At 52.9% G+C, this 23,648-nt stretch overlaps 1 protein-coding gene across 9 annotated transcripts in view; it reads left to right on the top strand.

Annotated features, from left to right (window-relative positions):
- The window catches only part of PARVB (parvin beta), a 96,833-nt gene extending 77,784 nt beyond the window's left edge, over nt 1-19,049 (top strand). For 6 of the 9 annotated variants that reach the window (XM_053584561.1, XM_053584565.1, XM_053584559.1 and 3 more), the window contains 2 exons: nt 1,057-1,125; nt 3,029-5,102. In XM_053584561.1, coding sequence (XP_053440536.1) covers nt 1,057-1,125; nt 3,029-3,331 — 372 coding nt within the window. In that variant the 3' untranslated portion in view covers nt 3,332-5,102. Of the gene's footprint in view, nt 1-1,056; nt 1,126-3,028; nt 5,103-6,304; nt 6,407-11,765; nt 11,839-15,308 lie in introns of those variants that run through there. The other 3 variants (XM_053584560.1, XM_053584557.1, XM_053584558.1) reach the window with 2 other exon arrangements.
- The last annotated feature ends 4,599 nt before the right edge of the window (nt 19,050-23,648 follow it).

The raw sequence follows: 23,648 nt of genomic DNA, 5'->3' as shown, positions 1-23,648 counted from the left end.
ATTTGGGGGAAGGACACATATTGGGGCCTGGGGCCACCAACATGAACAAGACAAAATCCTTTCATCTGCCTGATCGCTTTCTCCCTCCAGCCTGGACCTCTGCAGCCCCAGGCCACCTCTGTGGGTCTCTCCCCAGACCAACCCCTCCTAATGCCCTCTCATCCCCCCACCCAGAGGGTTCACAGATTTGCCTGGCTGCCCACTCGGCCTGCTACCCCTCCCACCGCCCACCCTTAGGACCGGCTCAGGCTCGAGTCTTCCCTCCTGCCTGGCTGTTGTGTGCCCAGGAAGCCTCCCCTGCAGTGCCCACTTCCCCGCAGCGCTGTGTCTATTCCTGTCTGTCCCACCACGGCACGCCATAGGCTCCTCAGGGCGGGGCTCTCTCTTACAGTCTTGGTGTCCCCAGCACCAAGCAGTGTGCCTGGCGTGCAGGAGAACGTACATTTGGGTAGGAAGAGTAATAAATTATGGCACCTTGGGGGTGGGGTGGTGCTGAGTTCCCTTAAAGTTGAGCTTGGTTGCCAACAAGTTATAGGTGGCAGGCTTTAAATGTGCAGAGAGAAACCTGTGCCCCTTGGTATACATGTAACAGGCTTAGGACACCCTGTAGCCTGAGAGAAAACCCCGCAGGGCTGTCTCTGTGTACTGAAAATGCAGTGGGTGTAGCAGCCCTTTCCCTCCCAACCTTCCCAGTGTGCCATTTGCCATTCAGGGTTACATTTAAGATTCATTTGGAAATTGGATCATCTTCCTCTGACCATTTTATCCTTCCTAAGAGCACCACTCATTCTTCTGTAAGGCTGTTACATACGGCACACATGTGCAGATCGGCATCCGTGCCTGGCTTGGAGACTCTCCAGCCGGGATAGATGTGGGCTTGATGCCATTAAAACCACGGGCTACTGTGAGATGGTTGCATTTGAAACGTGGGCTTGTGTTTTAGCGAACAGGAGGTTGTAGAAGCATCTCACAAAGCCCAGGCTGGGAAATGTCAAACCTGCCGCCAGCTGGAAGCTGGGTGTGGCCGCTGACAGCTCTGTGTCTCTGTCTCGGCAGTCACTCATCACCTTCGTGAACAAGCACCTGAACAAGCTGAATTTGGAGGTGACGGAACTAGAGACCCAGGTATGTGGTGCTTGGCACTGAAGATCCTTTGTCCTGTGTGGTTTTTCAGGCAGCTTTTTGATCCCGGGTGGGGCACGTGAACAACGCAGGCACCATTTTGATCATCTCTCAAGGAATTCCCATCGTGCAGCTGGAAATATCGTGCGGCTCCAGCTGTTATGACCTTCTGTCTCAGTGTCCTGGAGCTGCTGCGACAAAGCGGCACAAAATGAGTGGCTAAAACAATAGAAACTCAGGTCCTCACAGCTCTGGCGGCCCCAAGTCCAAAAGCAAGGTAGTGGCAGTTGGTTCCTTCCAAGGCTGTGAGGGAGGGAGAATCAGTTCCAGGCTTTTTTCTGAGCGTTTCTGTTTTGCTGGCCATCTTTGGTGTTTCTTGGCACGTAGACGCATCCCTCCAATCCCTGCCTTCACTTTCACGTGGATTTCTCCTGTGTGTGTGTCTGTCCATCCAAGTTTCACCTTTTTTATAAGAACACTGTCATGTCAGATTAGAGCCCTAAAGACTGAATTTCAGCCTGATTACGTCCGTGAAAACCCTATCTCCAAATAAGGTCACCGTCGCAGGTCCTGGGAGTTAGGACCCCAACATATCTCTTTTTGGAGGCATAGTTCTCTGAGGCTCCACTCCACCCTACCACAGGGCCTTTGCACATGCAGGTCCAGAATGTTCTGTCTTCCTCTGCTACTGCTCTCTATTGCAGCTCTCACACTCAGCGCTGTGGCTGGCAAATGCTTGGTAAAATGTGCCTCCAGGGGGAGGATGTACCAATTATTTCTTTTGCGATGTGTATGTCAAGCGTACCCCCACCCCTGACCCCCACTCACAGCTAAAGCAGCCTCATGAAAATGTGTTTTTGAGGGCGCCACCTGTGGCTCAGTTGATAGGGCGCCGGCCCCATATACTGAGGGTGGTGGGTTCAAACCCGGCCCCGGCCAAACTGCAACCAAAAAAATAGCCAGGTGTTGTGGCGGGCACCTGTAGTCCCAGCTACTCGGGAGGCTGAGGCAAGAGAATCGCTTAAGCCCAGGAGTTGGAGGTTGCTGTGAGCTGTGTGAGGCCACGGCACTCTACCGAGGGCAGTAAAGTGAGACTCTGTCTCTACAAAAAAAAAAAAAAAAAAAAAGAAAGAAAATGTGTTTTTGAGCACTCAGCAAGCATTAAAGACAAAATGTAATTTCCCCAGGATTAGCTGGGTGCCGGAATTTGGAATCTTTCGGGTTCTTCGTGCCGATGTCTCGGATGCACAGCTGATCCTTCTTAAACCCCAGGGCGATTGCCTTCCCTCCTTTCTCTTACTTTAACTTTTCTCATTTGCTTTTCTAATTAAAAAAAGTAATTCAGGTTCATTGTAGAAATGTCTGAAAATGCAGATAAGCAAAACAAATAAAATCATCTGTAATCCCATCATCCGGTAATAACTGCACGGAGGGTTTGACACAGCCAATCGCGGACGGCGTGGGACTGTGTTTGAAAGCCTCACGGTCCGTTTTTAATGTGTATATTTATGTGTGCATTGTTTGCAAACACATTGAAAATTTTTAGCAGTTTCCCAGTGTTGCACGTTTAGCCTCTGATTATCTGCTGTTTGGTACATTAGTAGTCTGGAAGTAGACTGGGTAAAAAGTTGAAATTTCTCCTTTCTTCTTTGCTAGAGTCTTTCCCAGACAAACTCTTAGAGGTAACCAACTACAGTTAATGGGCACATGGGTGTTTTTCTAGATATTTTCTATGCATAAATGTGTTTCTTTTTTGAAGGACAGTGGCCCATACGGTCAGCTCTTCTATGATGTGTTTTTTGTTACTGAACATATTGTGGGCATCTTTTTGTACATGTGTGTATCTGCGTGTGTGTTTCTGTCTGTCCTTTTTCTTTTGTTTAGTCTGTCTGTTGTCACTCACTAGGAGGTGTGTGACAGCCTGCTGTTGGAAGCTGCTCTGGACTCGGTGAAACCAGCACCCAGGACGGGCGTTTCTGCTCTCTCTGCACAGCAGCCTGGTCAGCCAGAGCCCGGAGGTAGAGCCGGCAGAGCTGGGGCTGTGCCACACCCTTTGAGGGCCAGGAAGGTTGGATGCTGCCAGGATGCTGGTGCTGTGTGGGGTGTGTGCAGAACTGTGTGCAGACATTTCTCACATCCCCGCCAAGGTCCCCACCGGCACTTCCCAGAGAGGCCAGCACGTCGGCAGCCAGAGCATCTTGCATTGTGACACTAAGCTTAAATTCACGTTTATCTTTATTTACTTAACACCTTCAATCTTTTTCTGTCATCCCATTCTACAGACTCTTAAATTGTCAGTGGTCCACCAGAAAAGATCACTTGCCACAGAAATGCAGAGAATTTTCTTTCTTTTCTTGCAAAGGAATTCGATGTTTTTATAAATAATTTATGCCATTTCTAAAGACTATAAATCATTAAATTCTTGATACTCTGGGAGTCAGAGCAGCCCAGGTTCAAATCCCATTAGAGTGTGTGTGGTGTATAGCTGGAGTCTGTGTGTGCATGGGGTGCGCGGTGTATAGTTGGAGTCTGTGTGTGCATGGGGTGCGTGGTGTGTGTGTGGTGTATAGCTGGAGTCTTGTGTGTGTGTGGTGTGTGTGTGTGTGTGCACGTGTGGTGTATAGCTGGAGTCTGTGTGTGCATGGTGTGTGGTGTGTGTGTGTGTGTGATGTATAGCTGGAGTCTGTGTGTGCATGGGGTGTGTGTGGTGTGTGTGTGTGTGGTGTATAGCTGGAGTCTGTGTGTGCATGGGGTGTGTGGTGTGTGTGTGTGTGGTGTATAGCTGGAGTCTGTGTGTGCATGGGGTGCGTGGTGTGTGTGTGTGTGATGTATAGCTGGAGTCTATATGCATGGGGTGTGTGGTGTGTGTGTGTGTGTGTGTGTGTGTGATGTATAGCTGGAGTCCGTGTGTGCATGGGGTGCGTGGTGTGTGTGTGTGTGATGTATAGCTGGAGTCTGTGTGTGCATGGGGTGCGTGGTGTGTGTGTGTGTGTGTGATGTATAGCTGGAGTCTGTATGCATGGGGTGTGTGGTGTGGTGTGTGTGTGCGCACGTGCGTGTGGTGTATAGCTGGAGTCTGTGTGTGCATGGTGTGTGGTGTGTGTGTGTGTGTGTCCTGCACTTTCCTCTCCACCTGCTGTCTTTCCCACCTGGTGTACTTGGGTGGGTAAGACGCTGTGACAAGAGGCAAGACCCTGGCGTGACGGGGCGTGTGGTGTGAGCCATCGACTTCTGGATCCCTAGAAGCAAGTCCCCACAGCTGTATGCACTGGCCATCACGGGTCACTTTGGGCACCAGCCCAACATCCTTCTGGAGGAAGATGCCAGTGTGCTCCACCAGGGCGCCTTCATCATCAAGCCTCTGTGTTAAGACACACGTACATTAAAAAACATCCTCTCTGATTTCCTTAAAGAGAGGAGGAGGTGGCTGCTTCATGCTGAGGGAGCCTGAGGTGTGTGGCGGGCAGGCTTGGTGTCACTCCTCCGCCGGCTGACCAAGTCCAGGCCCAGACACGGCATGGGGCCCCTGGGGGCTGGCGACCTACTCACAGCTGCTTGATGTTCTCTAGCTGGGCTCCCCTTCCAGGGGGCAGGGCTTCAACACTGGGCATTTGTGATTCTCACCTTGCACCTTCAGGTACAATCAAGGGCTGCTTGGGATGATGGAGAACCTGCTGCCTCTGTTTTTTTGTTTGTTTGTTCTTTTGAGACAAAGTCTTACTCTATCACCCTCAGTAGAGTGCTGTGGCATCATAGCTCAAGCAACCTCAAACTTCTGGGCTCAAGTGATCCTCCTGCTTCAGCCTCCTGAGGAGATGGGTGTACAGGCACCCACCACAACCCCCCACTAGTTTTTCTATTTTTAGTAGAGATGGGGGTCTCACTCTTGCTCAGGCTGGTCTGGAGCTCCTGAGCTCAAGGGATCCTCCCACCTCTGCCTGCCAGAATGCTGGGATTACAGGCGTGAGCCACCTCGCCCAGCCCCCACCCCACCCCCCACCCCCACCCCCGCTGTTATTTTTAACGAGACGCCCTCCCTTCTTCATACGCGTGTTATGTGAGCTGCCAGTCTCAGGAAGCCTTTCCCATCTGTCCAGTTGCCCTGCCTGGGAATCTTCTAGACTGGTGCTGACCAGTGGAACTGTCTTCTGTGATGGAAATGTTCTCTAGCTGTGCTGTCCAGGACGGCAGCCACTGGCCACGGGTGGCTGCTGAGCATTTGAATTATGGAGAGTGTGACTAAGAAGCTGAACTTTATATTTTGGTTCTTTACAAAATTCCAATCAAAGAGTTTTAGAGTCTGGTCGTGCAATAAAATGAATGCGATTAGCGTGGCCAACTGTGCGCTTAGAAGTGGGGAAGGTGGTGAATTTCATGTTATGGATATTTTACCATCATTTAATTAATGAGTTAAAAATGAATTACAAAGAAAAATCAACATAAACCAGACAGAAGAAGACAAATGGTGGGACTTCACTTACATGGGCTCCCCAGAGGAGCCGGTGCCTGGAGCTGGAGCCTGCAGTTGGATGCAGGGGAGGGGAGGAGGTGGCGCCCACGGGCGCAGAGTTGCCTGGGAAGACAAACGTCCTGGAGGCGGATGGTGGTGATGGTGGCACAGCAGTGAGTGTGCTCGGTGCCACTGAACGGCACAGTTAAAAATGGTCATGGTGGTAAATTTTGTGTTGTGTGTATTAAAAATCACAATAAGAAAGGATAGATAACTCAGCAATGTTCAAACAGAACCGTTTAATTTAAATAGCTGCCTCTGGTGGGAGGGAAAGGTACTGCCCACCAGTCCCACATGCAGCCTGCAGGTCATGAGCCTGTCACGCCCACGGCTGACACTGAGTGCTCACTGTGTGCTGGGAGCCCCCTGCCCAGCCGTTTGTGGGACCCCCACAACAGCTCTGAGCGGTGGGAGCCAGTGCTGTCCCAGTCACAGCAGCTGAGGCACATGCACAGACCCCATCCGCGCCCCCTCCTGCTCCGTCTCTCCGGGGCCCTGTGCTGGGACCACTTCTGCTGCTTGTGCGTTAGGAGCCGGGTCTCCTCACACCCAGGTGGCTCCCTAGACCCCAGGTTCTCTTGGCTACAGTGAAAGGAGGGGTGGATGGCTAAATATCACACCCAGCCCCGCCCCACACACTGCCCAGAAACTTCACCAAACGTTTCTCCGCAGTTTGCAGACGGCGTGTACCTGGTCTTGCTCATGGGCCTGCTGGAAGACTACTTCGTGCCCCTGCACCACTTCTTCCTGACCCCGGACAGCTTTGATCAGAAGGTGTGTGCGCAGTCTCTGTGCTTGGTAGTGGCCCCAGAAATACTCACTGGGACGTGGAGTAGAGTATGCCCACAGCTCTTGGTGCAGCCCAGCTGCATTCTTCATAAAATAAGAATTGCACAAGCGATATTGTAATTAGATGTAACTGTCAGTACAAAAAGAAAGAAACTTGTTGGCAGGACCCGCCACATCCAAGTTCTGTTGGGGGCCGGCGCCCTGGCTGACCCCTGCAATCGCAGCACTCTGGGAGGCTGAGCTGGGTGGATCCCTTGAGCTCTGGTGTTTGAGACCAGCCTGAGCAACAGTGAGACCCCGTCTTTACTAAAAATAGAGAAACAAGCTGAGCGTTGTGGTGGGAGCCTGTAGTCCTAGCTAGTCAGGAGGCTGAGGCAAGAGGGTCACTCGAGCCCGAGTTTGAGGTGGCTGCAAGCTATGACGCCAAACTACCCAGGGTGACAAAGCGAGACTCTGTCTCAAAACAAACAAACAAAGAAACAAACCAACCAAAGACAAAGTCCTGTTGGGCACGTCCTCTTTGGGGTCTCTTGCATGGGACTGTATAGTTTTTAGTAAATAGGATCAAATGTCAGTGGAACCGCAAACCCCTCGTTCTGCCACAGACCTGTCACCTTGGTTTTCCCTGATTTTGCACGGGCTTCAGCGGTGGCACAAAGTGCCAAGGAGCAGTTCTGTCACCGGCATCTTCCTGTTCTCCACTTTTAGGCAGTCGTCTTGAATTTATTTGTTTTTTTCCCTACTCAAACAATGAAGAATCTTCTTGACTATGTACATATATATTTTTTTTCTTGTTTTTCTACTTTTTTTCATTCCTGTGGGTTGTTTTGTTAGGAACATTTCCCAAATAGGATTGTTTGAGTCAGTTCTTTAAACCTGGGCCACCCCACCACCCTGTGCCACCATCTCTGCTGTCTGCCTCCGGTCTCTGGCCTCCCACATTAAGCCTCTGTGGCAGCACTTAGTGCTTCGCTGTCAGAAACTTGGCCATGGACGGCTGTATTGCTGTGGACTCACAGGCATCTGTCATTTTATTTTCCCAAAGTGCTAGACCCGTGAGTCAGGGAGGCAGACAGTGGAAGCCGGCAGCAGCAGCCAGGGAAGCAGCAGAAAGCAGGGCAGTGTTTACCAATCTGCCCACTCTGGCATCTCGCGGTCTGTTTGCTTGTAGCCAAATGTTGTTCCTGTCTTGCCTGCTGAGATGGAATCAGCACAGATTAGAGAGGTCTTGGCACGACGGAGTCCATGCTGAATGGAGAGAGTGCTTGCACAGAGGGAGCGAGCAGAATTTAACGGGAACGTGGGTGCCTCGCTGTCGTTCTGGGAATGAGATGACAGGCAATTCATGGAAGACGTTCCTGCATTTCCAGGCCCCAGCACGGCTGATTGCAGAGCCATCATTTTTGGAGTTACCTTTGCTTTGTTCAAACCGATAAGAAAATGCTAGCAAGAGCAGTGGGTTTAGCCAGGAGGGCTAGAACTGGTTTCTCTACAAGACAAGGCTTTGTACAAATGGGAGAGGTGGCTTCTCCTGGGCCCTGCCTTTCTCCCTTTGAAACGAGGATGAAAATCTTTGTAAGCTACTGCCCTGGCCTGGAGGGGCGAGAAGGCCTGAGTCACTGCCTTCTTCTCTGAATAGAGTGAGGGTGGGAAGGCTATTGCTATTTTAGGGTACAGGAAGCAGCACGCCCTATTCCCCTTCACCTGGCAGAGGGGAGGTCTGCTGTGGCTCTGTGGGCAGCCGGACCTCTCCCTCCTCAGGGAGGGCCTGTGGATGCTGGTGGTCCCCTCCCCAGCCTCAACTAACCCCAGCCCTGCACTCTCTTCCTTCCCCCTCAGACAGTAGAGCCTGGGATGGTTATCATCTACCTCCTAGTCCTCACGACCCCCAGGAAGGTGGTGGTCCCCACAGTGGAGGACTGACCCACTTCAGGGTGGGCCCAGCACCCGCACGCTGGGCATTGCCCCCAGATGGATGGTGGCAGCACCGTTACTCATATTGCCTGTGGGGGCCTCTGCCTTGGCATCTTTGCAGCAGCCCCACGCCCTGGGGAAGGGACTGAGCTTCAGGGGACAAAGCTGGGGTTACATCATGAGCTCCTGTCCCTGGGCACGGTGACCACTTGTTTTTAAACAATTGAGTTAGACTTTTTTTTTTTTTTTAATGAGATTGGATGGCTCTGACCCTGTAGTTTCTTGCTGACAAGTGAACGGCCCCTGGGAGCTATCTCAGGTCTGTGGGCACGACCCTTGGCATTTTGTTTTAAAGCCACTGTTTGAGCCTCACTCTGTGCTGGCCGCAAGCACCTCACGCCCGCTGGCTGTTTTCTGTGAGATACTGCAGACCTGGCTGTCTGTGGAGTGGAGTGTGCCCTGTAGAAGTGGCAGTCAGGCCTGGAAGGAGATACTAGAAAGGGCTTTGCTGTTTCAAGGTGATTTCCCCTCTATCACCTCAGCTAATTCCCTTGAAAGGGAAAGGGAATCTCAGAAAGGCTGAGAGAACAGCCTGAGGCCACATGGCCAGCAAGGGCAGAGAGGAAGAGTCCACTCCTACCCCAGAACTGTTTTTTTCTCACATGACAGAGAGAAAGGATCTCAGGGTGCCCTCCCTGGGTGCTGGCCTGAGTGGGCTTGGATGTGTAGCCTGGTCCCCACTGGCCTAGGGGCCTTCGCGGAAGTCCCGGTCAGGGAGGGTGGGCTCCGGCCTCGTCTGGGGCTGTGTGCTGTCCGCCTGCCCTGTCCAGGGCCCTGGGCTCGGGAAGCTTCTCTGCCAGGGCGTGGAGGATTACGGGTGGAGGAGGCATGGCCCCGATAGACATGGAGCACAGGAGGGCGGTAATTTCCTTTCTGGCATTTCCTCCAACTGAGAGGAAAGTGGGAGGAACATCTCCCTCCAAACCAATGACCATGCAGCTGAGTAGCTGCAGGGGTGGTCGTGGGGGGCTCTAAGGGGCTCCCCCCGAACTGCTGTCTTGTGGGCGGGGGCCTGAATTTGGTGCCTGCTCAGGGTGTCCTCCTGGGTGCCCTCGACTCATCCCGTTGCCTCTGCCTGTCACCTCCCTGTGCTTGGGGAAAGGATCCTTCAGGCTTGGAGAAGGCGCAGAAGAGGCCTTCGGAGGCGGCTTCAAACTGGTGCCGACTAAGCGTCACGCTGGGGAAGGCACTGGCCAGTCCTCACTCTCTGCTGTCCTGTCTGCTGCTCTGCTTGAAGCCTGTGTGCACGGCAAGCGTGCGCGACTGGGTTAGGCTGTTTAGGTGGTGGTGGTGGTCAGCGAGTAGGGACTTGGGGGCGGGGGGTGCTTGAAGAGCGGGCTCGGGTGCCAGGTCCAGACTTAACGTGTGTTTGGGTCCCAGCTCCATGTCTTTGAGCCTGTGGCTTTTCAGAGCACAGACAGCCTGGCTTTTCTCAGCCCAAACCCTTCTCTGGGAAGGGGGATTGTGCCCACTGGGTACAGGGCCACGAGGGGAAGCAGGCCCTGCCGAATCGGCTGGTCCTGTGCTGGGTGCCCAGCAACCGTTAGTTGGTCTGCACTTGGCACTCTGCCCCCACTTCCTTGCCTTCCCAGCCCTCCCCACTCACGTATGTTGGGGTGTCTGACGTGGCATCCGGTATTCCCATTAGCAGTTTCCAGGTTGGCCTCTCGAGGAGCCTGGAGCCTCCATCTGGTCATTCCAAGCCCCACCGCCCCACTCCCCCGGGCCGTGACCCTGTTCTGAGCCTGCCGGCTCACAGTTGGTGCCGGCAGGCCATTGTCTACTTTGCCTCTTCGAGCACAAGCCATGGCAGCTTGGCCAGAGCCCCCCAAGCTACTTTCCAGCGTGGTGGGTTTGACTAATTGAGGGTCATTTTGCTCAGCATCTGCTCAGCATCTTTTACTTGGCTAATTATTACATTGTATCTCATGTAAAATTGTCTGTGTTTCTGATTCATTTACCCTGACATCATGAAAATGTTACTGTTTTTTTTTTATTGTTGGGGATTCATTGAGGGTACATAAGCCAGGTTACACTGATTGCAATTGTTAGGTTAAGTCCCTCTTGCAATCATGTCTTGCCCCCCAAAATTCATATTACAAAAAAAAAAAAAGAAAAGAAAATGCCAGGAAGGCTATGTTAACCAGTTTGATGAAAAAATTTCAAATTGTATATAAAACCAGTACATGGTACCCCATGATTGCATTAATGTACACAGCTATGATTTAATAAAAAAAGAAAGAAAGAGAAAAAAAGAAAAGAAAAGAAAATGTTACTGTTGAACAGTTATGTGATTTCTAAGAGCCCCGAAGCCCTTTTTGACTCTGACATCTACTCTTTGCTCACAGCAGGTGGGTGGCTGGCGGTGATTGGACAAATCACTTACATCTCTCTGACCTGAGTGGACTTTATTTTTGTTTTGTTTTGTTGGTTTTGTTTTTTGAGACAGAGTCTCACTTGGTCACCCTGGGTAGAATGTCGTGGTGTCATAGCTCACAGCAACCTCAAACTCCACCCCAGCTATTTTTAGAGGGTCTTGCTCTTGCTCAGGCTGGTCTCCAACTCCTGAGCTCAAGCAGTCCACCTGCCTTGGCCTCCCAAAGTTAAGTGGACTTTAAACACAGCTGTGAAGTCTCTTACTTTAAATCTCTTCAGCTGTCATTAGCAGACTAAAGCTTCAAGCATCCTTGGGGGCTGAGTGGTAGGAGACCCTTTAATTCAGGGAGAAGCCAGGCAAGGTGGGGATGTGTCTGCCTTTTGGTGCCATGTAGCAGGACTGAGCCCCTGCAGGCTGACCCTTGTGGCTGCCATCAATTTGACTTAAGATCTGTCAGGGTCCACAGGGCCTGCCCAGGGCCAGGGCACCCCTGTGCCTGGAAGCTCCCCGTGTGCTGCAGAGACAGCTTCACTGATGGCCCAGCCACGCCCTGCCAGGCACACACAGCTCTGTATGTGCAGCAGTGCCCAGGGCTAGTGCCTCTCCAAGGAACTCAGTCTCTCTGAGCCTCAGTTTTGTCATCTGTAAAATGGGGTCCTTGCCACTTATCATCATGTGTCTGGAGCAGAGCAGGCTCTTGGTGGCCATGAGTCCTTGAGGGCAGGGTGTGGACTTTCATTTCCATCTCTCAGCCCCAGATTGTGGGTGGGTGGGTGGAGAAGAATGATCTGGTAAAGATGTGTGGCCCTTGCAGACTCCTCCACTCTCTCTGCCCGCCCTGTGCCCTGCCCAGTGCTCACTGGGTTTTTGTGGACATTACCATTGCAAAGGCTCAGTCTAGGCCACACTTGCTGCCCATGGGCAGTGGGTAGTGGGTGGGCTTGGGGAGGGGACAGCTGCTGGACCCCGATGTGGACTCTTTTTCTTTGGCAGGTCCACAATGTGTCCTTTGCCTTTGAGCTGATGCTGGATGGAGGCCTCAAGAAGCCCAAAGCTCGCCCTGAAGGTAATGCCCCGACTCTGGGCCCCTCTGGGAAGGGAAGCAAAGCAGGTCTTAGTAGTGACTGGAAGGTTGGATGTGTCGTCTCTCGGATAGGCATTCTGCTAACCCCAGATGTTTGATCTCTGCATTTGGGGACAAGTAGAACCTTGGTGGCAGAGCTGGCAGTGCTGGCTCCTTAATAACAACTTGACTTGGAAGGATGTGGCCTCCGCCCACAGACCTCAGGATGAAGTGCCTCTCCAGTTGGGCACTCAGGATGGAAATGCCATTTCGTGCCTTGAGATGATGTTAGAGGCTTACTGAAATGTAATGAATGTCGGGTTTCAGATTCCCTGATGCTCAGTGAGGGGCAGTGCTCGGGAGCAGGGGCTTGGCAGCTCCATGCTCTGAACTGTCGGGAGAGACCAGCAGAGCCAGGGTGAGGGCTCACCTCCCCGTCCCTACCTGGCTCTTGTTATGTTACCTATGCTGGAATAACCCGAGTGAGCGTCAGAATCCCTGAGAGAGCTTGTCACTAGGTGCTTGGGGCAGTCGGGCTTGGGGTGTGCCCAGTGCTGTCCGTTAGCCCCTGCTGTCCCGCAGGGTAGACAGGAGACTAAAGGCTCTGACAAATCCAGCAGGAAGAAATCTCTTGGCCTCCATCAAACCCTGGCCACACAGGGGGGCCCCACAGAACCCGGACACCGTGGTTTAGCACCCATGGGTACCCGCATGGTGGTGTAAGATCAGGGAGGCTGTGATGCTCCCACACCCCCTGCTGGGGTCTGCTCAGCGGTGGGATCTGCCAGGTCTCCAGAGTAGCTAGAGAATTCTGTCCTCCCCGCCTGTCCAAGCCTCAGGCCCCTGGCTGCCTGTTCTGCCTCTCCACCCCTCTTAGGAGTTCACCTGTGACTCCACACCCTCCTCTCCCATCACACGTGTGGCTGTGAATTCCTTATTGTCCCTCTGTCCTCCAGAATGAACCCCTGGGAGACAGGGCATTGCCCCCTGTGTGCCTAGTGCTGAGAACAGTGCCTGGCCCATACCTGCCCAGCAGTGTCGGGTGGGGAGCGTCAGTGAGGGAGTGAGGTAAGGTGTCCCCTGCACAGTCCAGCCAGCCTGGGTCTCATAGACTTATTGCTGCTGTAAGGGGGACATATGGGAGTGGTTGAGAAGGTCAAACGCTCTGCCACACCTTCTCGCTGTGCATGCTGGGGTGGCTTACTTTGCCTTTCTGTGCCTGGCTCCCTGAGGCTGCACAGAGGAGTGACAGTGGCACCTGCCTCTGCCTCCCTTGTGGGTTGCTGGGGTGGGATCATGTGAGTCACTCCTGTGAGCACTGGGAGAGGGTCCTGCTCACCAGACCATGCTGGGTCCCTGCTGGCTTTACTGCTGTCAACTCAGCCTTAGTGTCTGTTGGGGCCACATACATGGGGAGTAGTCCTGGCTCAGGTTCACTATGGCTTCTCAGCCTGACTGGGGTTTCCTTTGGTGTCCTCTATCCTAGAGTCCCAGGCCCTGCTGCAGCATGGGGTGGGCCGAGAGAGCCCTGGACCTTTCTCCTCTTTTGCGTAGTGAGGCAGTGGCCTGTCCAGAGGCCAGGATCTCTTCTGCCAGGCCGGCCCCAAGGAAGGGTTTTGCCCCTCAGGCTGGGTTTGTGTTTCATGCTCATCACTGCAGCGTGGCACTTCGGGAACCCACCGTGCAGGATGGAAATAGGCCAGAGGCAGATGGCTGGCCCAGGGCGTGTGGCAAGTCCTGTGCCTCTGGGGCCGGTCCCTTGGATGTCCCAGGGCCTCCAGCCAGCCCAGGCAAGGGGCCAGGCTGCCCTGCTGTGTTCATTAGCGCCTTCAGTGGTCCAGCCCTGGGCCAGGAGCCAAGCGCAGGAACTTGTGAGAGGTCTCTGTTAGGCTTTTAGATTTTGTGGTGATGCAGTGGCTGAAATCTCTTTCCCTTTGTTATTCACACCCAGCTAAGGATAAGAATTAGGAGGCCAGAGACATGAGAATGACATGGAGAATGGGCACTGAGCCGAGGCCTCCCTGACATCCCCCTCTGAGTCAGGCTCCTGCTGGACAAGGGTGGATTTGAGTGGGGGGCTGTGAGGGCTAAGCCGGCCTGATGGTCAGTCAGGTCCCGTCCCCTGGGAGGGAGCCTTGGAGAGACCCCAGTGGAGGTCCTGACACTGCCCCACAGGGTCCCTTTGCTGGGAGAGGGCCTTGTCGTTCACTAGAAGTTTGGACAGGGGCTGGTATTTTGGGAGCACAGCAGGACCCATGTTCCACCTGGGGAGGGGCTGAGGTTTACAGGGTCACAGAATGGGATTCCTGTCCTTGGGCACAGCTGTCTAGTGGTGGCTGTGGTTGGCCTTGGGAAAGTTGTGTTCTGTTTCTTTAGTAAGGGTCTTGACATTCTCCAAGTTTAGACCTGGGAGCTGCTGATAGGGGATGCCAGTAGCTGGGCCACCACTCTGGTCTCCCTGTGAACCCACTGCAAGGCTGTACACCTCTGAGAGCTTCTGCACCCTGGGTGGCCTCCTGCTCCATGGCCCCTGCCCTCCCTCTTCTGCTGTCTGCACTGTGTGGCTGGAGGAGCTGGGCTGGACCCTCAGGCCTGGGGTCACCCACAGTGCTGGGGCATATCCTCACCCTGCTGACATGAGTTCAGTTTCAGTTTTGGTCTGATGGTACACTGTGGTCCATCACTTCCTCGCTGTGGGTCATGTCATCATCTTTGCAAAATGGGAGGGAAGGAAAGGAAGTTGTGCCAGTCCAATAAGGCCAAGTGAGAGTCTGGACGCTGCAGCCAGTGGTGAGCACAGTCACTGGTTCATGGTGGCCTCTTCACAGGCTCCCTCTGTGAGATCCCAGTTCTTGCTCAGTCACCTGCAGGGCTAGGCATGGGGACCACCGTGTGTGTTTGCCTTCAAGCCCCAGGGAGTCAGGGTACAAGGGGCCTTTAGCATCAGCTGCTCCAGCAGGGCTGGGCCCCATATCATCGAAGTCATTTATCTGAGGTCACAGAGCAGGTGAGAACAGCTAGGTGCCCACCTCCTGAGAAGGTCCCCTTCCCACCAAGGACAGAGGTCCAGGCTCACAGGGCCCCTGAGAGAACTGTCGGGTCCATTAATGTTACTTGGTTATTTGGTCCCCCATAACTGTTGCTGGCCATCACCCCACCCCAGGCCCTGGACATGACCTGACACAAATCCCAGAGGGGCTGTCCTGGGCACTTGTCCCCTTGGGGTGTGGTGGCCTGGGCTGGGGGCTGTTGCAGCAGCCTATGTATCCGGGGATGGACGGCGCCACCTCGGGTGTCCTGGATGTGGTGGCGATCAGTCGGTAGACAGAAGTGCTCTGCTGTGGACATGCCAGCTTGAGGTCTAGGGCTAGGAGTGCAGCTTCTGGCAGCCCTTACAGGAGGACAAGTGGGCCTCTGCAGGGACCGGGGTGCATTCTGTCATCTGCCAATGGTCTCTCTGTTTCCCTCTGCAGATGTGGTGAATTTGGACCTCAAATCCACCCTGAGGGTTCTTTACAACCTGTTCACCAAGTACAAGAACGTCGAGTGATGGGGAGACAGCAGTGGGGACAGTCTCCCAGCAAGAGAAGCAGCACCCATCTGTGCCCTGTGCCCTCCCAGGGAGGCACCCCAGGCTTCTAGTCCAGGCCGCGTGATTGCCACCCCACTCTGCCTTTCCTTGGTTAATTTCCTTTGTCCCCCTTGTTTGTTGTTCCTCTCCTCTCTGGGCACTTACAGCAGGCGAGGCCTCTGAGACTCAGGGCTCCAAACACCAGTGCTCGTGTTTGAGGCCTCACCTAGCCTCCTTCCATGATGCTGAGTCAGGTCTTGTCTGCCTCGACCAGAAGATGAAAAGGAAAAATGCCCAAATCCCAACCCTCCGCCAATTGAGGGCCACCCTGTGTTCCGTCTGACAGAGCAGTTGGCCATCACAGGTGCCCAGAAACACACCAGCAGCTTCACAGGATGACCCTGCTCCCCGGCGACCCCAGCCGCTCTCGGAGAGTCTCCTGGGCTGGGCTTTGCTTGGCGGCAAGGCCTTTTTAGTAAAAGAGTTTTCTAGTTTAAAGAACGTTACGGTCCCAGAAGCTTTAGGTGTGATGTGAGCATCCCCCACACACTCACATTGCCCCTCCTCCTTGGCCACTCAATGTTGTTTTAATTTGGCTTTTGCACAAAGAACAAGACCCGGGACAGCCCAGCTGCCATAGTCCAGGAAAGAACAGAGGGCCTGTCTTTGTTTCTCGCTCGGCTGAGGGGACTGGGTGTGGTGTTGGCTCTGAACGTGCTACTCGAGACAGCTGATGCCAGAGCCTGCCATCTCAGAGGCCCTGCTCGGGGTTGGGTGCATTTTTAGAAACTTAAGAAAGTGGCTGCATGAGTTCGCTTCGGCTGCCGTGACAGAGTGCTACAGACCCAACAGTTCGGTCCTAGAGGCGGGAAGGCCGAGATCAAGGTGTCGGCTGGGCTGGCTGCATCTGGGGCCTGTCTCCATGGCTTGCAGACGGCCACCTTCTCCTGTGTCCTCACGGTCACCCCTCTGTGTGTGCCTGTGTCCTAGTCGCCTCCGTACGAGGACACAGCCCTGTTGGGTGAGGGCTCACACTAATGACTCGTTTAAACATAATGACCTCTGTAAAGGCCCCAGCTCCAAATGCAGTCACATTGTGGGAGCCTCAGCATGTAAATGGGGGGGCACGTATAAGGTGTTCATCTCACTCTTCCTGGGGCCCTGATGGCATCTCCCTTTAAGGCACCCTATTAAAGGAAATGCTGGTCACTAGTTTATGGGCTGTTCACTCTTCTCTTCCCTGGGCTCTGGAGAGAAATGAGGATCCCACCAGCTGCACGTTCTGGGCTGGCTTCCGGGTCTTGGGTTCTACACCATAGCAAACTCCACTGCAGCCTGACTCTGGCTTGGGTTGACGACCCACCAACTGCCTGGGTCACCTACTGCAAAGGGACCTCCTTCCCTGAGATGGGGCCCTTTCTAATCTTCCAGATTTTCACCTTCTTGCTGTAGATCAGAGGGGTTTTTTTTTTCTTATTGTATTTGAGACAGAGTCTCACTCTACTGCCCCAGGCTGGAGTGCATTGGAGCAACCTCAAATTCCTGGGTTCAAGCTATCCTCCTGCCTCAGCCTCCTGAGTAGCAGGGACTATAGGCATCCACCACAATGCCTGGCTAATTTTTTCTATTTTTTTAGTAGAGACAGGGTCTCACTCTTGCTCAGGTTGGTCTTGAACTCCTGAGCTTAAGGCATCCTCCCGTTTTGACCTAGAGTGCTAGGATTATAGGCATGAGCCACCATGCCCCAGCCTGATCAGAGCTTTTGAATAAGTTGTTAATATTAAATTGAGTGCCAACACTAAAGTTTCAGAAAACAGTTTAATATACTCCCTCAGTTCTGGTTGTTGCCAGGCTGGGGATGGGTTCAGAATAGCCGTTTTGATGGAGGTGGTTTCCCAGCAGGAGAAAGAAATAATTAAAACAGCATTACAGCATCTCCTGCGGGATGCAGTGACATTAAAGAGCCACACTGACAGAATATCCGGGACTGGAACGTTCCGTGCTGCCTGCATTACAGGCACAGAATCACAGTAACCTTGAGCTGGAGAAGTCGGATCTGCCCTGCCTTGTTCACAGGTGGGCTTGGTGAGGGTCCCCCCATCCCTGGGGTGCCAGGATTTGAAACAAACACAGCCCCAGATTCACTGCCAAAATGGGCAGTTCCCACCCGTTCCATGCCATTGAAGGGGAGGAGAAGGTTACCACGAGGGTAGGGGTGGGGGTTGGCACTTCAGGTTCTCGGGTGGTCTTAGCCCCATCCACCAGCTCCAGCCCAGCCTTGTGCCTGCACCACGCTCTTCTGTGTTTCAAATAGAACAATGAAAGGAATAATCAATCTGTGGGATTATTAAGCCCCAATGGGACCCACTGGGGATGGAGGACTGACCCACAGCAGAGTATGCACAGGCACTCCTGCTTCACAGCAGGGACTGTTGAAGGCCACGACTCCAGCAGAGGATGTGATCTCTTGTATTACAGAGAAGTGATCTTGCCCTGTGGCCCAGGCTGGAGTGCAGCGGCATGATCACAGCTCACTGCAGCCTTCAACTCCTAGGCTCAAGTGAGCCTCCCAAGTAGCTGAGACTACCGGTGCCTGATTTGGATGTGATCTTTTGTCCAAATTCTTTTCAAATTGGTTCGGAGATGTGAGGGTGCCTTTTGCACGCCTGTGAAAGTCCTCATGGGCTGGACATGTCTCATTCTTGCCCCTCCTCGGTCTGTTTGAAGCCAAACTCACAGCATGGTCGGGACGGATGCATCCAGGGCCAGTGCCAAGGCAGTTCAGGGGCTGCTCTGCTGTGAGTCACTCCTTTTTTCTTCCCTTGGGGTCAGTCCTCCATCTCCAGTGGGTTGGGGAGGATGACTGACAGGATCTGAGGCTCAGAGTGTGAGCTGCTCCTGACACAAAGCCCTTGGTGCTTAGTTCAGGGAAGTTCTGGACCCTTCCTCCTTACCCTACACCACTTTTCAGTGAATTGTTCTTCTCTGGAGAGGGGCCCTGGTGCCTGGGAGCTAAGGAAAGGCAAGGTCCTTTGTGTCTGGCCCAGGTGTCTTGATACACATGTAGGTGTCCGTGTGTGTAACACAGCAAGGGAGGAAATGCGGTAGTTAATCATTATAGTCCTCTACCAGAGAGTCAGGAGCCCCGTGAGGGCCAGCAGCCATGGCAGCAGGAAGTCGACAAGGCCCGAGCGGACGGTTAGGCAAGGGCCGTGGAGTACATGCCCTTTGTCCTTCTCTGTGTGACATGCTCTGGATCCACCCAGTGGCTTTGGGGAATCCTCTTTCAGCTTTGCTTTCCCTTGACAGTATTTTGCAAGTGCAGAAGCCAGAGCCCAGTGGAAGTCACGAAGAACAGTTTTGTATTACAGCAGCTGAACCCTTCCCCTTCCCAGTTTGTATACTGATAGTTTACTCTTTTTTAATTGTTTTAAGCAGTGTTTCCTTTGGCTTTCTGGATAGTAAATAAAAGCCACTAAAACCCTGTCTGTGCTGTTGGCCGGGCCGACCCAGCCCACTGCAGGAAGCAAGTGCTTCTTCTGAGCACGCTGCCTGAGGCCAGCTTCCTAAGCAGGAGTGGTGGTTAGAAGATGTGGCCTGTGTCATGATGAGCTGTTATTTATTCCAATAAAGAACTCGTGAGCACACGGCTGCCTCTGTCTTTGTTTGGCTGCTGTTTGTACCTTTTGTGTGTTAGTGGTCACTAGTGGTGGCAACCAGGGCTGGGTGCGGGGCTGAGCTATTCCACACAGCCCTGCTGCCTGTGAGCGTGCAGTCAGGCAGGGAAGGGGCTTCTGCTGAGGCAGGGGGTGGCTGGGTGGGACCATGGGGAAAAGAGAGAAGCAGAGCCACCAGGGCGAGTCTGCCCCCATCCCCCTGGTGCCAAGCCTTACAGGGACAAGGATAGTGCCAGGAGCACAGGCCAGATAAAAATCTTGCTGCAGGGACTGGGATGTGAAGTCGCACAACTTTGCATACTGCTCTTAAGTCTGGGATAAGGAAGGGGTCCCTGTGCGGCCGAGGTGGTGGCCCAACCTTCTTGTGTTCCATGCTGACCCTGTTGTAAACCCTCGTGGACAGAAGTCGTGGGCGTCTTCAGATGCATCAAACTTTGCTAAATGATCTTCAGACTGTGACTACGCCAGGAGGACTAGTCTGGAGAGAAAAGGTAGCAATGCTGGAAACAAACTGAAAGTAAGAATTACAAGCTGTGGCTGACAAGAATCCAGGCCCCGGAGAGATGCTTGAGTTTGGATCCAGCTTTGTCACTCTGACTGCTGATGAACTCATTAACCTGGTCCTTTAGCAAAAATTCAACCCTTCCTCCTTCAATCAGCCATCCTCAGCCGGAGATGATTCTGGCCCTCTGACCTTTAATGGTGTCTGGAGACAAGAGAGGTTATCATGACTCAGTGACAAGGTGCTCCCGGCATGTGGCAGGTTGAGGCCAGGGTCTCTGTACAATGTCCTCCCAAGCACAGGACAGGGATCCTCCCCGCAGCAAAGGGTGGTCTGGCCCCAGGTGTCTTGATGCATATGTAGGTGTCCGTGTGTGTAACACAGCAAGGGAGGAAATGCGGTAGTTAATCGTTATAGTCCTCTACCAGAGAGTTTATGGAGCCTTGAGGCATGATAGTGTATTGCCCTTCCTCCCGGGTGAACATTTCTAGAGAGAAATGCATTCACTAGTTCAAGAGCTCTATATAGGAAATCAAAGGTTCTACTGATTTGCTTTAGCAGAGAAATCACTTTTGGAGCGGCAGCTGTGATTGGAACCCCACTGATTATAATTTCCAGATTCCATCTGCCTTCTGCACAAGCGGAAGCAGCAGCCGTGCCCCGTCACTGAGGTTTTGCTTTTGCTTGTACAATTTTGGTGGGATCAGGGCACTCAAGACACACCCATTTGGGCTTTCCCACAAGTGTCTTCACTTCCCCAGCTGTGAATCAGGAGCAGGTGTGCCCCTGCAGGTGAATAACCCATATGGGAACCCTTGTCAGTCGGGGAGGGTGAGCTGTCCCAGGTCTGGAACTGGGTTTGGTGCTGTGACCCTCTGTCACGGTGCTGCAATTCAGGCCTCTGTTGAACTGCCCTAGGTATCTTCTGTCTTGTACTGAGTAGCTCTTTGGAGGCTGCCTATCTGTTTCCATCCTAAGGACTCCAGGACGACCTTACCCACAGCCCAGCATCCCTGTGACTAGACCATCCTGTGTTTGGTTCTGGCCCTCCTTCCTGTTACAGCTGCCATCCCTGTTGTGGTGCATTTTTTTGCAAAATTGGCTGCAGAAATTTCCTTGCCTCCATCCATGCCCTTGATGCTTTTTTTCCCCAGCTATTATTTTTATTTATTATTTATTTTTTATTGTTGTTATTTTTTTGCTGTGAGGATTCTTAACTAGGGCGTGTGATGCTTGGACTTAATGTATGTTACTATTCTAATTCTTAGGGTCCCTTTCTTCCCCTAAACAATGCCCTGCCTTTCACATAGAAGGCTTGGTGAGTAATTCCACACCAGATGGGATGAGATTCTGCATCTGATTTCCAGCTCCATCAGCCCTGCAGCCCCAAGAGACAAGAGATTCTTACAGGCCTATCATGGGACTCCCTGTGCTCTAAGCATAGCTTACATTGAGAATTTAAAGCCCTGCGACTGTTCTTTCCTTGTTTTAAACTCTTTGTGTGATGATAAAGAGCAGCCCTCCCAACCCCTCAGTCCTTGGATAACCCACACAACTCAGCCTGCCAAAGCTGGGAATTTACTAGGCACTTACTCTGAGTGATTACAGGTAATTATTTTGCCATCGTATGCTGTCATCTATTAGAACTCCATTCTCTAATGGCTAGTGGGTTCCTGCTGCCTTTAAATCAAACAGAACAAGTAACCAATCCCAGGTTCCCCACCTAGGGAATATGTTCTTGCAGTTTCTGATAACAAATTGGGTATTAATTGGGAGTCAGTTGCAGACGACTAGAACCACGTTAGCTGTTTGGAGCGGAAGGGAATCAAATGCAGGAAATGATGTGATCCCTGCTTCCTAGAAGGCTGCAGGCAACCACTGCAGCAGGTGTCCTGGAATAAGGCTGCAGAGCTGGCCTGGGAAGGAGCTGCCCTGCCCTGGAAGCTGCCGAGGGACCACTGGCCCAGAGCGGAATTTCTGGGCTGAATATTTTCCATTCCCTCTCCAGCTCACTCTCCACTTTCTGTCCTGACCTCTGTGGACTGCGCTGGGAGTGCTTTTGCCTCTGGCTTCCAACTGGATGTGGCCAAGAGGATGGGGGGAGAGAGGGAGGCCAGGGTATCTATCCTTCAGCCGTGTCCCCTGCTGGGTCACCATGGGCTGGCTGTGTCCCCACCAGCGGCCACAGCTCCTATCCAGTGGCCCCTCTTATTAATTCTTTATTAGAGCTTTATTAATTTTCTTTCTGGCTCTGGCATCCACTCCTTTGCCCCTTTAGGCTTTTCAGCTGTAGCAGCTCCCACACGTTCCTAGCCTAGGGTGCAGTACCATCTCCTCTGGGTTCCCTTAACCTTGCTCCAATAGTCCCTTTTTTTTTTTTTTTTTTGAGACAGAGTCTCATTTTGTCACCCTTGGTAGAGTGCTGGGGTGTCACAGCTCACAGCAGCCTCAAACTCTTGGGCTCAAGTGATTCTCTTAACTCAGCCTCCCGAGTAGCTGGGACTACATGCACCTGCCACAACGCCCAGCTATTTTTAGAGATGAGGTCTCGCTCTGGCTCAGGCTTGTCTCAAACTCCTGAGCTCAGGCAATCCACCCACCTCAGCCTTCCCAAGTGCTGGGCTTACAGGTGTGAGCCGCCGCACCCACCCAGTAGTTCCTTTTTTAAATGCTCTTCAGTGACCACATTTGAATGTGCCATCTCTTTGCTGCTGGGATTCTGACTGATGCACCTGCTCGGCTGTGATCGAGGTCTCAGAAGCCATCCCCGGAACTGCTGGGCCTGAAACCAGGCTAAACTTGCTATACCTACCTCAGAAAAGTATGTCCTGAGCGTGGCTTATCACCCACCCCAGTGTCACGTGTGTGCTTGGACAGGGCAGAATCACATGCCTCAGTTCCTTACTCTGTAATGGGAGAATGATCATTGTACCTACCTCGCGGGGTAGGTTCCGATAAAATTAAAGCCTTAAAATTGTGTTTGTTTCATCGTCAGTGACTATAAATATTAGCACTAGTAACTACTGATTTTCATTGTTTTTATAACTTCTCATAAACAGCCCAACATTCCTGCTCTCATGCACCCTCGCCCCTGTGTCCCTCTTGGTCTGGCCACTTTTCTGCTGACGTGTCAAAAAGAGAGGGTGTCCTGGTCACCCAGCACATCCCCTGTTGTTTCGGAGACCCACAGTTTCATCCTGGAGTGAGAAATTGGCTTGGGCCCCAAGTGTTCCCTGCCCTCTGTGTTGGGGTCTCTCCATGGTGAGGCCCTCTAGGCCTCTGTATGCAAGGTTCTCACTCCTCGTCTTCAACTTCGAACTCCTAGTCATCCGTCAAGGCCCGCTTCTTTTCTGGAGAGGCTTCCCTGTCCCCTAGGCAACGACGGCCATTGCTCTTTATCATTGAGCCCACTACCTGCAGGGTAGGCCCGGCAGGTAGCAGTGAGTGAGACAGACCACTGTCCCGAGGAACTTTCAGTCTGATGGGGCTGCAGGAATTAAACACCAGCTGCCGAACGAGGGAGGATCCACTGTGGATGGTGCAGTGAGGGAAGGCTTCCCAGGGGAGGAAGCATTTAAGCAGATGTGAAGGGTGAGGGCTGAGCAATGTCAAAAGGCAGGGCCGGGGCTTCCAGGCAGAGGGAACAGGTCATGTGAAGACGCTGAACCAGGGAGGAACATGGTGCTTTCAGAGAGTAGAAAGGTGGTCCCTGTGGCTGGGAGATGTTAGGGGATGAGGTTGGAGATGCAGCTGGCAGGTTGCTTATGTTGGGACTTGTAGGCTGGGCCATGCAGACTGGATTTTAAGAGCTATTGGATGGGGGTTTGAGTGAGCTGGGACGGGAAGTGAATCCTTTGTCTGCTTGGGACAGAGGCAGAGTGGGTGCGACCAGTGTGGAGTCCAAGTGGGAGGCTCTTGTGTGGTCCAGGAGAGAGGAAGGGGCCTGGCCGGGGCATGGAGGTGGGAGGACGTATGCTTTCTAGGAGGGAACGTGCAGGTGGACTGGTGGTTTGCTGGTGGCTGAGGTGGGGGTGGGGTCACCCCAGGTTTCTGGCCTAAGCTG

Source organism: Nycticebus coucang, chromosome 3, assembly GCF_027406575.1.
Source record: "Nycticebus coucang isolate mNycCou1 chromosome 3, mNycCou1.pri, whole genome shotgun sequence".
NCBI lineage: Eukaryota > Metazoa > Chordata > Mammalia > Primates > Lorisidae > Nycticebus > Nycticebus coucang.
This window is presented reverse-complemented; position numbering and strand designations above follow the sequence as displayed.